Consider the following 18140-nt stretch of genomic DNA (forward strand, 5'->3'; position numbering starts at 1 on the left):
ATAGACAAGCAAACTCTCATAACCCTCTCAGCATGTGGTACGTATCCCATCATACCCTCCAGTGTGTTTGCTTCCCCTTTTGGCTCTATCAAGGCTGTCGCGGTCTCTTTGTTCGGCACCGTTCCATTACCAGCTCCATCCGTGTTATTCATTAGACAAGGGTCAGCGTGAGGAGATCAGCCACTACGAGCAAATAAAACCGGTGACATGCTCATCAGATCATCAGTCAGCCGCTAGATTAATGCTTTTGTTCTTTAATTAGCAACAGCACCAAACCGTGACTCAAACGGCACAAACTAATCATTAAAAATGAGAGGAGAATGAATCACAGACTCACTCTTGTTTTCATTTTCTTTCTTTTTTTGTGGTGGGTGTTTATGTACCTTCTGCGTGCCCATTAAAAATATGTTTTGTGTGTGTATTAGCAAGGGAACAAGCCATCAGTTGTCACTGTTCGGTTAATTGTTTGCAGTGCCTCGTTTATGAAAGTAGGCGTTTTGACATTATTGCACATGCTGGTTATGTCAGCTTTCAGGATGATGAAGAGTTAACGCTTGTAGTCTCTTCACTGCCTGGGTTGGCACTTGAAGACACATTTAACATGCAGTAGTTTATGTAGTGCCTTAAGCTCCATTTTCAAACCCAGTGTTTCTTACAAAGGCCGTATGGTAAAGTAGAAAAGACGTTCAAGCCTACATCCTGACTCTTTTTACTGGAAATACCAAGCTCTCTTCGGGTTTTACAGCTGGTACCTGGTCTTAAATCTTAAATTTTATACTTTTGCCTGAAGTATACTGGCAATGTTATAAATCGGTTTTAGAAAACACTGTTCTTCCTTTTTATTGAGTCTTAGGATTAAATGTTCTGTTTTTTGCTATTGTTCCTTTAAGATATTTAGATGTTAATGATCTCTGTTATGCTTTTAGGCTAACTTGTTTGCATAGGAAACAGTGATAAATGAGGATGGCAATTGGGTTGCTTTGTTTTGTGAATATAAGAGAGTCCAAATGATAGTTTGGATAGAATTAAACGAAAGCGTGAACTGAAGTTGGAATGGCATGAGGGTAAATAAACGTGGGTAGAACTATTTAAAATTCCATTCACATTAAGGATGGTACTACTGTATAATGATAACTTTAACCATTAAGTATATAAAAAAAAATGGCTCTATTTGTAACTAAGCTAAATTTGCTCTAAAGAATAGCGGAGTCTACATCACAACTTTATCAATAACGACACCAATATCGTTGGAATAACTTATGATAAAAAACATTAACATTGGAACACAACTGCAGCACTTGAATTAACATGTTCTTGGTGTGAATGGATCTCAATACAGTTTATTGATAGCAAAGTTAATTGTTCACAGAATTTAATATTTTAATGTAGCTTGGTATTTAAATATTTACTTGAGTAATCTGCAGACATGCAGATCTGTGAGGTACAGTTGGCTAATATTTCAGTCTCTAATACTTCAAAATAGGGCTGTGTTTTACCAGCTACCTCACAATATGATGCATATTTTTTTTTAAATGTGCCGTGATTTGATATATTGCGTTCTACTGTATCCCAGTATCATAAATGGATCCTGACTAATATAGCAGCAAATGCTCAAGAGAGTTTGAGAAATGTTTCTGTAGATTCAGACATTCTGCTTCTTAACTTGGAAATTATCTTCGAAAATATGATGTCATTTGAATGCACCCATCAAAAATAGCAATATAATAGTGACCAAAGTAATGATACAATATTATTACAAAATAACACTTTTATTTCAAATACTTTTAAATACTTACCTTACCTTTAAATACTTTCAAATACTACTTTTAGGTTATGACTCTCACACCTATATATAGAGAATTCTGGCTATTGAAAGAAAATGAAGCGTTATTGGGCCGCCCGCATGGTATATTAAACGTCTTGCTCCTTTCTTCTCAAAGCTTCTGACCTCGTTCCTTAAATCACACTTTTTGCTTTCTAAAGGACCATTTTGAGAGGCAGGGGTTTGATTGACAGGTGCTAATGGGGTCAGAGGTTACAGGCAAGTACATTAGGGCTTTCTGCTCATGCTGACCCCTGCCACACTTTCTGTCAGAGCTGAAGGGCAGCATGATGCATTTCTGCTGCTCGATACATCTGAGTGACCGGCCCTCCCTACGGACGTCACCCCCACCGCCCCGGCCCAAAACTACATACTATATATTACTACTGTGGTCAGTAGACACCTCTCGGTTGATTAAAGCAACGTTTTCACACCGTTTGTTTCAGTTGTTCTCATTAATGCCTTTGTCGGTGTGCACAAAATCAGATAAGCTTGGCACAACATCTGCTAAATGATGTCTTCGGTATAAACATAGCCATCCAAGTGAAGCCTGAAATGCCACATACAATTAATTATTGCGTTTCATTGGACACACACATGTTGATATTCCTTGTGCAAGTCATTATCCTGTTACAAACCGCATTTACACACATACGTGGTACATTAGCCTATTTGTAATTACTGTCAAACACAATGCGACACACACACACTCATGCACTAGTAAAAGCAGCTACATGACTAATGATCATTCTCAAATCCTGACATGAGATAAATTTGGTGTTTTTCTTGAGAGAAATTCATCAGTTCTGGCACATCCGCTCTAATGGTCTTTTAATGCTCAAATCAGCAGTCATTTCTGTCAGACGAAATTCCTCCCTTGAGCCTTTGCAACCGGTTGGCAAGTAAAATAACGTCCTATTATGTGGCTCTTTTTCATAAGGAGATATGAAGGAGATTCGTTTTGCTCGTCATTAGCTAGCATTTGCATTTATTGCCTGTTTATTTTACCATTAAATGTATTTTCCTACTTTATGTTCTTTGTAAGTGTTTTTTTAGGGGTTTTCATAAAGTATGTGTACTTGCATCCCATCTGTGCTTTTTAAATGTTGTTATATGAATGTGCATCAAATAGACATATTTGGTTGTCTAGTCACATCTCCCACCATATGCTTTGAATTTTTAAGATGTGCAAAGCCGAAATAGTTTAAGCTTAATCTTTTAAATAGTTTAATATATTTTGAAAAATATATACTGAAATCAGACTTCTGCTTGTTTATGCATTTGCGTTGGGTAACACTTTATTTTACAGTGTCCTTGTTACACGTTACATGTACTTAACATTGTAATAACAGTAAATGATGCATTATTACATGCAGCTAACTCTAAACAAAACCCTTGTCCTAAACCTAACCCTATAGTAAGTATAGTTAATTAATATTACTGAGTACTTAAATGTATAATTACACTCAGGGCCTTAAACTAACTTGGCCAATTGCCGGTGACAGGAAAATTTACCGGATATAGGCCTACATATTTTTTACCAGCCGTGAAACATCTAGATTAATCCTCATTAAATTTACAAAAGTTATTCAGTAAAGAGCAGTGAGTGATTTTTCTTTGTCTTTAGTTGATTTATTACATTTTACATAAAATTTTAGGAATAGGCTGCTGTCACTTTAAGAGCTATTTACATTCACTTAAGACATAAATTACTTTGTTATGGGAATTTTAACATAATTTTGTTTGAAAATGTCTGTTCAAGCGCAAGATGACGTGAAAGAGAGCTCAATTCAGTATTTGTGTGCTTTCTGAGACACGGATTTCTGGACGTGGGAAACAAATTGAGTTCCCTTTTGTGTCGTCTTGTGTTTTCGTGACGATCCAGAACTGGCCCGTCATCTGTCCCGAGCGCTGTTCGCTTTGACACAATTTCATATACTCGCCATCTGATTTTTACTCTCATTTGGCGCTTGACGAGTGTTAGTTTTAGGCCCTGATTACACTGTGACACGGACACCTAAAAATAAAGTGCAACCTTGTGAGTAACATTGTGAGTCATCCTATTAATGTTAATAATTTTGCATATTTGTTTGGCTTATGCAGTTTCTCATAGTTTTCTGTACATTTGACCTGTTTTCGTAGGGGATGCACGTACCGACTGACATGGACTTTACAGCAAAGGAAACCGGCAACAACAAATCTGGCCCTTTTGGTGTCAGGTAAGATGTGTGTGTGTGTGTTTGTGTGTCACATTCAAACTATCATTCAAAAGTTTGGGGTCAGGAATTATTATTTATTTAAAAAATAATAATTGTATACTTTTATTTTTATGGTGCAATGAATTGATTAAAAGTGAAAGTAAAGACATTTATAATACTACAAAATTGATTTCCATTTCAAATCAATGCTTTTTACAATGCAAAAATATGAAGCATCTGTTTAAAACTTAATAATAATAAGAACTGTTTCTTAAGCAGCAAATCAATATATTATAATGATTTCTGAAGGATCATGTGACACTGAAAACTGGAATAATGATGCTGAAAATTCAGAATCAAAGTAAATGCAGCCTTGGTGTGCATAAGAGACAACAACTTTGTATCGACCCCAAACTTTTGAATGGTAGTGTATATATTGTCGGATCCAAAAATGTGAGACCACTAGTAAAAAATATTATATTTTTTACATTCTTTTTAAGTTTAATAACTTCCACTACAAATGTGAATGTTATTAGCATAACAATTTAAGTAGAAAGTTGAATTGAAAAATGTATGTATATATGATACATTGATGTATACATTGGTCAAAGTGGGATTTGGCAGGTGGGGGAACCCTCAAACTTTGTGTAGGTGCAACAGGGAAAAATGAGTCACCGTAGGACAACATATTGAGTATCGTGGTATAGCAATACTTTTTGGGACAAGAGTGTCACTGTGGCACCAAGTATCACAATACTTATTTACCTGATATTTAAATAGTTTTATTTTGGTCCATCTACATCTAAACTGATATGATGATGATACTATGTTAAAATTTAAAATTGGGATTTCTCGGCCCTACATATTTGTAGGCCAAAAAAAATGGATAAGAAATAGCTTTAAAACCATGTCAGTGGGCATTCGATTATTTGTCAATACCTGTTCTCTCCTCATCTCCATCTTTCTTTTTCTCTCAGTCTCCTTATCCTGCCCTATTTCTTCCCCTCCTAAAGCTGAACTTTGACTGATAGTCTTTTCATTTTCGTCTGTGTCAGTGAATAAAGTAAACAGGCTCAACTGATATTTATATGTTTTATGAATCATTTTCTGAGACAAGTTAATTTGCTCAAGGCTACCAGGAAAGCTGTAGCCTAAGCCAGCATTACCAATAGGAACCTTCTACAAGCTTTGGAATTTGAAGATGTTTTTAAATGTTAAAAGTAATTTTAAATAATAAAAGGTATAGGCTACGTTTACCGCAGTTGGTGGAATTGGCAGACGTTCCCTTAGGCATCATGCGCTGTGAAAGCATATCCCTGTCAAAGCATTCTCAGGTATAAATATGCAGCATTAACGCACATAGGTGATTTTGAATGAATGTCGATATACAATGGTTACATAATGTTAAAACTAATCCTGCTATTGATATCTTTGTAAGACTGCCGACACTATAGAACAGTGGAAAGGGAAAACAAATGTCCGGCGAATATCGAACCTAAAACTAACTTTACCGCTCTCAACCACCTTGTAATCGCTAGCGTTCAGCGGAGAGGAAGGACTTTGTGTGCATGCGTGAATCGTAGATGCACTCAAATCAGACAGGAGAACCGTGACTGAGAACATAACGTCGGGAAGCGTGTTTGTGAAGGCGTTTGTGATATTACGTTTTGAATTGACGCGGAAGGACTCCTTCAGAAGGAGCGACAGGCTGGCTGCAATTTGACTCATTGTTTTTAACAATAGAATTTCATTGTGCTAATCAATTAATTAATCTATTGATTTATTTGAGGTGCCAGAACGCAGTCCCCTGGATGTATATAATAATACACATGATGATCATGTTCTCCAGCCTGATTTGAGAATGATCCAAAGAGCAGTTTGTGCTTCAGTGGAAATAAACATCTGACCATCTAGCCTATACATCACTAGAGATCTAGAAATAGTTCAGAATCTATATCATTTCTTCATTTTACATGATACATTTTCTTTTGTTTTTAAATCATTTTTATTTATCTCCAGATTTGAATTGAAGAATCCCAGATTTGCATTGAGGTCTTATACTTTCAGACCCCACTGTACTGTACATGTTGTTGTTTTTGTTGTTTAATCTGTTCTATTTTTCTCTCTCTCTCTTTCTCTTCCTCTTATCATATCATTAGCTAACATTCCAATTTTCCTGCTCCTCATTGAGAAGATCAAGGCTTTGTGGCACTTGCATATAAAATGATTATTCATTAAGCATCTTCAGAAAGCAGAGGGGAAGGGCTCACACAACACAAACAAACACATGCATTAATCAAGGAGAGAGATGACTAATGAGCCAGTCTGGGATTAGAGACTCTCTCGCCAGCCTCCTCTGAATCCCAGAGCGCTTCTGAAGGCACACACACGGCCTTCAATACCTCTGATCGACACTTCTAATACACTCTCTGTTCCTGTACAACAGCAACACACACTCTTTAGACAGGACCATGGTGGTATGGGTGGCATTGCTTTTAAGGCGATCCAGAAATTTACAGTAAAAAACTTAGTTATCAATTTGATGGCGGATCCAGAAAGGTTCAAACGACAATCACCAGTGACAACTGGAGATTCACCCGTTGTAAAACGCAAAAGACTTCGGACTTCGGAGACTGCAACCGGGCCCATGCGAAAAAAAAGGGCAAATATCGGAAGGGCATTAAATGTAGTCACAAATGCTGATGTTGTTAACATTAACAATTTGAGAACAAAGTATAATTTGCACGGTTTGACATGATATGATAAAACGACCGTTAGATTTAATCAGCGCGATTTACTGCAATGCTTTTTTCCCCCTTAGTTGGTCAGAACAAAAGTGGATGGTACTTGTTCAGATGACATTTTCCGGTGAAAATTCTTATGTTGGTCATACTTCCAAAAAGTAGAATCTGTGATCCCGGATGAAAGTCTCCACACCGGCGCGGTGACTGACAGCCGCACATTCTCCTCAAAACATTGGATTCATCCGCGCTGTGCCGTGCCGAGGCACAACCCACGTAAAGTTGATAATTCCGCGAATAACTGCAATTGCAGATTTCGAACAGAGATGGCGACAAAGAGTAAAAACTATGGACTGCAGATTTAAATTTACAGGGAAAAATTTAGTTTGTTAACTGATATAATGTTAATATTCCAACCGAATGAAGTACTAATATCTGTTTTGTACCTTTGTAATACATTGACAACCACCAAAAACAGGTGGTGATGAAAAAGTCACATGATGAATCAGAGAGAATCAAAAGCAGCTTTTCCACAAGATGAAGTAAATACTAATGTATAGAAGGTGTGCACACGTCATTCACTCAGATACTAAACTCCATCATGGTAACACTAAATAATGCAATAAACATTAATTTAACAACATTAGATGAAACTTAAAACCCTAATGTACATACAGTAACTGATTAGAAAAAAAAAAAAAACTGTTATTTCAACAAAAATGCATCAAATGAGAAGTGTCACACAGGGAATTCTGGGTCAATTGGAGTAGCCTATGAATGGAATATCATTACAATGTGTCTAGATGAGTGGAGGCATGTGTTCCTCTTACCTCGTGCAAGTTAACATTTTGTTCTGTTTATTAATATGAATTAAACGTGAAATTTTTATGTAGAATGATTCAAATGATTAAAAAACTCCAATAATAACTTTGAAAAACTTTTTTTATTTTTTATTTTTTATTGAATTTTTTATCTCTTGCATGCTTTCATTCTGTTGGATATCATATCTTAGTTTATGCATTCTGGTGATTTTGGAAAGGCTACCATCTTTGTTATAATATGTTCTAAATCTACGTGAATTTGATTGTTTGGATTCTTAAGTTAGACACATAGTTGTAGATCTTTGAGGATTTATTTTTGTTTGCAACAGAAAGGATTTAGCAAGAGTCAAAAATCCCCCAAAGCACATTCAGAGCACAGACGGACAGTAAGGAGGGGTTGATAGGGTCACTTCCTCTCAGCATGACTCCTCTACCACGTCTTACACCAGACTCTCACTATAGCAACCGGCTGTGCCATCACTGTGAGGAATACTGGATGCTCTCTGCTCTCGGCAAATGATCCTTGAAATTGAGAGGGAAAAAATGAATCATCACTTGCACTTTGAATATAGAAATTGAAAGCCATAAGTACGGCCAGCACTTTGCTAATAACAGTTAGAGGTTGTAGGAATGTGCAATTCCAAGAAAGTGTTCATTGGGTTTATGGTTGGTCACCTTAAAGGAATTCTTCACTCACCCTCAAGTCGTTTCAAAGCCATATGACTTTTTCTTCCGTGAAACGCAAAATGAGAGTTTTTGAAAAATTGCAACACGTTTGGAAAAGTTTTTAATGACCATGTCTGTCAAGATCCAGAAGGGACAACAACAAAAAACAACACCACCCTAACAGTACTATAAAATAGTCCTATAATATAGTCCTATAATATAATATAATATAATATAATATAATATAATATAATATAATATAATATAATATAATATAATATAATATAATATAATATAATATAATAATGAATTTCTTAAATCATGCCCTGAAAGCTTATATCTTATTGGCCTTTTTTTCCCAGTGAGTTAAAACATTTGCTACTGAGTGAATTTTTACTGTGTGAATAAAGTCTACAGGAATGCATTTTTCAGGGATGCAGTTTCACTTGTTGTGAGAAAACAACAACAACAAATTGCTCAGTGGACCTCATTCATGAAACACAAGCATAAAGTATTTCTATGTAATCATTGGTACAACTATTCTCGCATAAATTGTTGCTTTGAATTCAATGCGACAGTTTACATGAGAATTGTTTTACGAATGATTTACCTTGATATTTACTGCTTGTGTTTCATGATTGAGGCTCGGTATGAATATAACTGTCAACTGGAAAACAGGAAAGGGGGAAAATAAGTGTAATGTCTGAGCATAGATAGAGTCCTGATAAACCATGTGTGTTATGATAAGGAGACTGATATACACTTGGACTACAGACGGAAATGAAGCCAATTAGTAAAGTTATACTGTGCGTATTGCTAGCTGTGTGTGAGCTAGATATAGATCCACTGTGTGTGTGTGTGTGTGTGTGTGTGTGTGTGTGTGTGTGTGTGTGTGTGTTGTGGGGCTGAGCGATGTATAGCATCTGCCACTGTTTTCAGCTGGATTGATACTGTTGTTGTTCTTACATTTAAAATTATGAATCTACTTTTTGAAATGATGGTTCCTCGACTGGAAGAACACAGAAATACAAATACAAAAAAAAAAAATGTGTCTATATTTTTAATCATTTCAACTATTACTCAAATGTTAATTGTAAGTGCTTAAATGGTTAAAAGAAAACAATTTATAATAAAGAAATTATATATGACTTCTTTCACACACTGTTGTTCACCAATTGAACACAAGATTGACTGATATTTATTCATTTTAATTTATATGGACCATGATAACAATACCTGGAAAAGCACATTTACCTTAGCTAACATTCAAAACTTTGTGGTCAGTCAGATTTTTTTTTATAGAATTTTGTTTTAAAAAGTCAGTTATTTCACCAAGGCTATTTTTGCTAAAAACTTAATTAAAAAAAGTCATATTGTGAAATATTATTGCAATTTTAAATAAGTGTTTTCTGTTTAAATATATTTAACAGAATTTAATTTATTCCTGTGATCAAAGCTGAATTTTCAGCATCATTACTCCAGTCTTCAGTGTCACATGATCCTTCAGAAATATTCTAATATGCTGATCTGATGCTCAATAAACCTTTATTTTTATTAATGTTGAAAATCGTTGTGCTACTTAATGTTTGATTCATTTTTCAAGATTCTTTGATGAATATAAAGTACAAAAGAACAGCATTTATTATAAATATTTTGTAACATTATAAATGTTGTTACTGTCACTTTTTTTTATTCATCCTTCCGGAATAAAATTGCTTAATAAATGTTAATTTCTTAATAATAATAATAATAATAATTATTATTATTATTATATTATAATAACGTTAATTTTGAATGTTAAATTTTATATAATATATATATATATATATATATATATATATATATATATATATATATATATACATATATATATATATATATATACATATATATACATATATATATATATATATATATATATATATATATATATATACATTTTTGTCAAAAATATTGATTGTTTTAAATACATATCGATACTGAAATATGTGAAACCCTTCCAATACGAATAGAGACATGATACCAGCTGCACTTTCTCTCTCTCTCATCTCTCCGACAGCGAGTTGACACACCCACCCACCACCCCTTACTCATTTGTTTCTTTTGCTTCGGATGAATATTGTTGGTGTTACAGGGCTTGCATTTCGTGGAGGGATTGCGTGTGTTGCGAATAATTTGACTCATTCCCACAGAATTTGTGATCACAACCAGAGTGCCTGCACATAAAGCTGCCACTCAGTACTAAATTGAGTTCATTTACACTCCTTATTGCGCTTAAACAGTGAAATACACACAAAACAATGTCTAAATGATGATCTTGGCGAGTATTCACGTAAAAACAGAAAAAAAAACAAAAGAAAAACACCGTTGTAGCAGTGTACATTTACATTTACATTTATGCATTTGGCAGACGCTTTTATCCAAAGCGACTTACATTGCATTATCCTATACATTTATACATAGGCATGTGCAATCCCCTGGGATCGAACCCACAACCTTGCGTTGTTAACGCATTGCTCTTACCACTGAGCTACAGGAAAGCGTAATGGATCAGTGTGTCAGGTCTTAAAGTGACAGCAGCCTAATATACCTTCTGCCAAATTATGAGATAATATTAAAAATAACTATATGCCCCCATGGTATCGATGTCAAAATTGTGGCCGGTAAAAATGCTGAGTGGCTAGTAACTTTGGAAGACTTAGCCACATGCTTTACCACTGATATATTAAATACCCTATATATATATAATTAATGGAATGAGATTTTTGAATAGATACATTGAAACAGAATGCTCAGTAGTAAACTTAATGGACAAAAAATGAAAAAAAAATACTTAATTTTATATCATCTGCAAATATATTGTTAGCCCAGCTCCACTTTTCTGAAACACTCTCCGTCTCGTTATTATCAGTCTGTCTGAACCTACCATCACAGTCTCTATCTTTTTTTCCTCTTCACTTTCTCCATTTCTCTCAGACTGTTTTATATTTCCTCTGTATGTGTGTCTCATATGGCCTTTTTGCACCCGTCTGTTGTATTTCCATCTCCCATCACTTCATCATCTTTTTGTGTCATTGGCGTCTGCCACTGAGGCCCCTTCTCCATAAGCACTTCACTTCTCCACCTTTGTTGCTTCTCTCTCTCCCTCTCTGTCTGTTTTCCCTTCTTTTCCTTCATCTATCTGTCTTTCTCTGTGTAGTCATTCTGAGAGGCCACAGACTCATCTGTGCGCTCTTATCTGCTCTGCCATTGTGCCGTTGACTCCCTGCTGTCAACCCCTCGGGCCTCTTTCACACTGACACCCGTTTATCATCATCCTCTCATCACCCTCTCTGCCAATCACACACACACACCCACTGATAACCATCCGCTTTATCAGAGAGACAGTGAGAAAATCTTAAACTCTAACCCCATCAGCGTTGAGCCCGACTTCTGTGTCTAACTCCGCATTTCCGCTTAACTGATCTCGATTCAGTCTGCGGGAGAACATTTCAGACACGCCGCCTCTGGGACTTTAATTTCAGCAAAGATAAACAGCAGTATCAAAGATTTGCCTTGTATTAGTTTCTGCCACAAGATGATACCTGGGTGCTTAAGATTTTCTAATAGAAAGCATGCAATCTCTCTTGAATCAATTAACCGAGAGCTGTTCTCAAGTGAAAGGTAATTGAAGTAATGAAAAGAGGTGGCGTTGGTAATCTGGGGCTCAGCGGTCAGTATCGTAGTGGATTAGAGCCGCATTGTGAAGGTTTCAACGGCGCGTCAGATCGATACTGTGGTATGATGATGACGGTGATGGGGAGTGCGCTGAGAGCCCCATTTTGAGTGACAGCATGGCAGTGAGCGCCTTATATACATCCTGCGGCTCAAATGGTAGACTCAGACTTCAGATTGCGATCTCAGGTTGGGGAATTTTAAAATGCCTACAGGTTTGCTGTGGAGATTTAGTGAAAGTCATATTGAAGGTTTTGCAACCCGATCTTATGAGAAAACGTAGCTATTTTGGTTATTAGCTAGGTAGTGATTTTTAATGAATTTGAATGAGTGTGATTCATGTGTAAACAACAATTCGGCAAAAACTTGCTCAACACATCTTGAAGGCACCATGTTTGATTGCACACATTCAAGGGCATGGTCTAAAGCGCAGGACGAGACTGAGGGCCGCGGGAGAACGGCGCGAGGCCGGTGGCGTGATTACTGATGAGCGACAGCTGTGAGACGCACCGGTCTCGTATCTCTCATGGAGGAGCGGGAATTTTCTTAGCAATGCTAAAACGCACATCAACCGATCACTTGTTTAGCGTTCATGTAAACACTACATTCAGATTCACCAATCGGAATGAATTCAGTTAGATTGAAACAAAAGGTGTGCATGTAAACAATTAATGGCGACTGTAGAAAGCAAAAGCCGATTCCCGGACATTTTGGACGATCTCGACGGCCGGACATGTCCGGGAAAAAGAGGATGGTAACCCCTACTACTCAGCTTTCTCCACAGAACAAGAGCCTGTTAGCTTAGCTTCCAAAAAAAGATGGCTGACACTATTTGTACCATAGACAGTAAAAGAAATGGACACAGCGACCCCATTGACTTCAACGGAGAATAGTGAAGTCAATTAGAAGCTCTCACTTCCTGATGGCTGAGCGTACTGCGCAAGTGCACATCCACTTTTGCTAGTTTAACAATGGGAAAAATGGTTGGCGCACCCGGCGCATGGTCTAAAAGGGCTTTCCCGAAACGTGCAATAAACCAATCAGAGTTGCACTCGCGCGCTATGGCGGATTGCTATTTACATGGTGGAATTTGCAAGTGGAAAGACTGAACGCTTCTCTAGCGAGGAAACGGATCAGCTTGTACGCGAGGTTAAAGCGTGCGAACAGACCATCTACGGGACAAGCCGGATTCCACCATATCTGTATGTACACAATAATAATCTTTTACATTGTAATCCTTTTATTTTTTTATATTTGGCATGTTTGTGTGCTGCTGTGCGTCCCTGTGTGTGTAATAAGCAGAGTGTACGCGCGTTGTGGACCTGCCTATAGGTGCACATTACTAATGCGCCCTTTAAATAATATACTGTGCCATTGACTTTTTAGACCAGGTTTCAGTTGGTCAATGGCTATTTCAGTTGCCTCAAAATAGCAACGCGCCAACAATGTGCCCGATCACACCTCGTTTTCAGCCCAGCACACCCATGGGCGAACAGATGGGTGCAAATGCATTTGCTATTTAAACAACGTGGCGCAGGACGTGAAAATGCTAACCACTTGGGGCTGGCACTAGCAAAAAACACTTGCGTCGCACCATATTGCGCCGGGTGTATGATAGGGCCCATACAATATGTCTGGGGAAAATAGCTCAAATCAGCACATTTAGGTGCACATTTTGGTCTTTTTTGGAGCCTGAGAGGATCCGTTTCCATTTACTTATATTGTATTGAAAGTTTGTGTTTGTTGGAAGAAAGCCAAACAGGTTTAGAATATAATGGGGGTGAGTGAAAACTGACTTTTTTGTCATTTTTGTGAACTAGTGTATTGTTTGGAATAATACACATTGCTAGTGCATTACCGTTACCATCGAAATTACTGCACAGATGCAGTACATAGACATAACTTTGAGTATTTCTGTCTTGAGTAGTGGTTAAGATGAAATGTTGCTCTAAAGGGACCTGCCAATTATTTTGTATTTGCAAAGTGCTGTTTAAGTAAGTTCTGTCTTCCCCTCTATATATTCTGATGGTAAACAGGTTTAACATTAGTCATTCTTTAATTCTGTGAGTCTGGTATATTAGTCGCTGGAGACTGAGAGCAGGTTTGTAGATGCGGCGCTTTCCGCATCCCTGTTGAGTGACTGGATCCCTGATTGTGAGGCCGAATTAAAGTCTTTCTGAATAGGAGGATTATTTCAACCCTGTAGGGGAGCTTTACTCTGGGTTAAACACTCACAGGTAAACACACAGCCTTGTTCACACCTCTTCACATGCATTTTCCATTACTCAATCCTCTCCAGCCTACATCAGACATCTCTGAATCCACAACACAATAGCCGTCGCATAAAGAAACGGCATCTGTATTCAAATAGTCCTTCATTCAGAGGAGAAGTATCGCATGTTTCTCCAGGAACTCTCGTGAAGCGGACCCACACTCGGCTCCGTACACAATCACAAGAGAGACTGTTAATCTGAACCACAGCTCTTATTTGTGCAAAGCTGCGGAAGCTCAGCACTTTGAAGATGGCGAGTTGAAAAGACGAGAGAGCTTTGGTAATTTGCTCTCTTTTATTCGTATCTGCCTTTTATTTCCCTTTTTTTTGTACCTTCTGTCTGTCTTGAAGGGAGAGCAGGTAAATAAAGAGGACACCTGCTCAAGTGCCCCTTTCCTGCTTCACAGCCATCCTTTCATCCGCTGTCCTCGTCTTTAGATGATGTGGTATGCTTTTTTCCACCGTTCATTTGTTTGCCTATTGATGCTGGACTAACTAAAGAGGAAAAGTGGGAGTGAGGTAATGAAGGAAAGAAATTAGGGTTCTGAGCTCTGTTCCAAAGTTCTAGTATCATTGCAAGGCTGATACAAAAGGAAGGCAACTTCATTATGGTGTCCCTCATTTAGGCCATATTGCTTCAAATTGAAGCCTTTGCAGAGAAGATAATCCCAGGATGGAAGATGGTGGACAAAATTGAATAAATACATATAGAAATAAATACATACAATATAAATTGTAACAGCCATTACAGTTTTCAATGTCACATGATCCTTCAGAAATCATTCTGATATGCTGATTTGATTATCCTCCTGCCTGCAAGTGTGAATCGAGTCATTAAATCAATCGCTAATAATAATAATAATAATTAATCTGATTATAATTGGACTAGTAGCATGGTTGGAATAAAAAAGTTACATGCAACCACTTCAGTCGGAATTAAAATTAGAATCTAATTCGGATTATAAGGGGTGGTTTAAACCTTTTCTAATCCGATCAGGATTACACCTGATTTGATTGAAAACCGGAACTGGAAAGTACTGTGTAATATCTCATGACGTGTGGAACAAGCCGTTGTTTTTGTTGAATGAAATGTCATAAATGATTGTTGTGTCATTCTAAAATTTAGTGTTAAAATAGGAGTGCCCGTCGCCTCCTAATCAGGACCCGAAATAGATAAATATTAAGTCTGCCCTTAAAACAAAGAAGCAATTTAGGGGAATAGTTATTATGCGCAAACAGTGGGGAAACTCCGTATATTCGTGCAGTGAGCGCATATAAAAAAAAATCTATTCCGGTTTAATACTTGTGACATATAAACGCACACATCAACCCGATTACTTTATTTAGCGGTCATGTAAACACTACATTCGGATTTATCAATTGGAATGAATTCATTCTGATTGAAACAAAAGGTGTAGCTACTTTTTCCAGTTAGAATGGTCATTAGTAGTGCATCTCAGTTTGTGTATTATTACACTATGTCCTTTTGTAGGATAAATAGTGTGAGTAGCTTGTTCACACTGAACATTCCAACAAGTACACTTCACATACCTGGATGATGCACTTAAGTAACCGAAAAAAGCAAAGTGTGGAATGTTGGACACTTCATTGCAGCTTTCCTTGTGTAGTGGAAGGGAAGGGACTATCAGGCCATGAAGGTGGATGACAAAAAATATTAAATTCACAATAAATGGCTCATAGTCCAAATAATAAGTGAATAGTATGTAATCTAGGATGCAACATTTTGGAATGATCTGGAAATGGAGAGTAAAAGAGGGAATGCAAAATTAAAGAGTGCTGATCCCCCCCCCCCCCCCCCCCCCTCATTTAAGCCCTCCTAATTATTTCGGGGCTCCTTCGCCCCTCCTCAAGGAGTAGAGTCTCTTTGAAATTTCTTATTTGAGCCGGCCTTGATTAACGAAACTTCTGGTGAGTTGATGAAACTGCACTTCACAGGATTTACTCATGCTTACCACAGTTTTTTCCCCAGTCTTTGTTGTTGTTGTTTGCAGTTTCCATATTCTCTTGGTGATTGTGTTTAAACCCCATCTCTCTCTCTCTCTCTCTCTCTCTCTCTCTCTCTCTCTCTCTCTCTCTCTCACTCTCTCTCTCTGACAGAGTTATCTGTGCTGTGGTAGCTTATCAGTGTTGAGTCCTCTGAGCTCTGGGCAGACAGCTCTCCCCTGCATTAGCATCTCAACAGTCTCAGCTCTTTCTCCAAATAGGCTCTCACATAACAGTCAGACACAATCTGCCCTACACACCTCAGGAAAAATGAAAGAATGAAAGTCAAACAGGAGCCTGGGGAAGGGTGTATTTATGTTTGTGTGTGGTCAGCCTGCTGAAGTCATTAAGACCTCACACACACGGGTAAATTATTGGTCTAGATGCCTGTTTGGGAGTGTTGGAAGTAAAGGCCTCAGGAAAAGAGAGACTCTCCACACATTCTTTAAATTGCAGTGTTTTATTCTACCACTTCATGCTCACTCACACCTGACGGACCAAAGAGTCAGTGCATCGCTCAAAGATGTTGTCAATTTATCAATCTTTGTCTCAACTCTTTTGCTTTTTCTGGACGAGTTGGGATAAACTGTGGTGCTAATAGGATCTCAGTTGCACACATCATGCAGCTGTGCACAGAAGTCCAACTAAATACTAATAAATACGTAAAATTTTGTGTTGTTTTTCACCAAACCCTGTCGTTTACCCCAAGAACACTAGGAGTGTACGGCACTTGTCACATGGGATCATTCTGTGATACTTTTACGTCTTTTTTAAAAAGCTTGATGATGGTCGCTATTCACTGCCGTGATATGGACAAGCGAAAAAAACGAAAAAAATAAATAATCCTTTTGTGGTCCAATAAAAACTACATAATGCAATAGAACAACACTAGTGTAAGTAAATGATGACTTGAATTTAATTTTAGGGTGAACTATCCCTTTAACTCTTTCCCCGCCATTGACGGAAATTTCAATCATTAATAAGACAATGCTTCCACGCCATTGATGGAAATTTCCGGCTTTCCGTGTTTTCACTGTTATGCGTTAGGGGGCGCTATTACACATGTTCTGAAAGTACTGAATCTCCTGATCAAAAGACATGTGTAGAAGCAGAAATAAGCAATCTCATATGTAAGCAGATGCATATGTAAAATTATGCGATCATCAACATTCAACAGTATTTAAATCAAAACTGCCTAATGTTACTGAATTAAATGTCGACCCAGGACGAGCTATAGGACGAGGTATAGGACTGAAGCTTTGGGGGTGTTGATGGACTCGATCGCCTACATCGATGTTTTGATCATCGTTCTGAATCAGATCTGAATTGTAGTCTTTGACAAAAATGCGATTTTATAAGCTTTTTGCTCAAAATGTTGCTTTTTTTATGAAAATTACCCACATTCAAGTGTTGATAAAAAAAAAAGAATGCATTAACCTAGAATGATTTTATGTTTGTTTATTTGTTTAAAAGCAGAGGGTCTGTTCTTTCTTTTGATATATTGCATGTTCAGATATTCATACAACAAAATATTCTAGGGGCCATCGAAATTTGGTGAAAATGATCAAAAAAAATTAAAAAAGCTTGCTGTGGCTGGCAACTTAAAAAACAGGCAGGGAAAGAGTTCATAATTTACAAATAACTTTCTCACTCTCATATTGTTCTACACATTTTTCCATTCAATGGCAGTTCATAGTGAAAAAAACGTCAAAAACGTCTTTTTGATTTATTTGTTGCTTACAAAGACCGATGGAGAAAGCTGCTTTTTGGGATTACAGCATTTACCAGCAGGGGCTATGCATATGGCTAACCAGCCAAACATGAAATATTGCTTCAACCAATCAGCTTCCAGAATTCTCAATTTTATAAAATGCTTTATAAGAGTTCGATGTACCATGTTTA

General features: G+C 37.3%; 1 protein-coding gene across 2 annotated transcripts in view; it reads left to right on the forward strand.

Moving 5' to 3' along the window:
• The window catches only part of pard3bb (par-3 family cell polarity regulator beta b), a 326232-nt gene that overhangs the window by 103293 nt on the left and 204799 nt on the right, over nucleotides 1-18140 (forward strand). For both annotated transcript variants that reach the window (XM_082176476.1, XM_082176477.1), the window contains exon 6: nucleotides 3965-4041. In XM_082176476.1, coding sequence (XP_082032602.1) covers nucleotides 3965-4041 — 77 coding nt within the window. The remainder of the gene's footprint in view (nucleotides 1-3964; nucleotides 4042-18140) is intronic.

Source organism: Leuciscus leuciscus (genome assembly GCF_965113295.1).
Source record: "Leuciscus leuciscus genome assembly, chromosome: 7".
Lineage (NCBI taxonomy): Eukaryota > Metazoa > Chordata > Actinopteri > Cypriniformes > Leuciscidae > Leuciscus > Leuciscus leuciscus.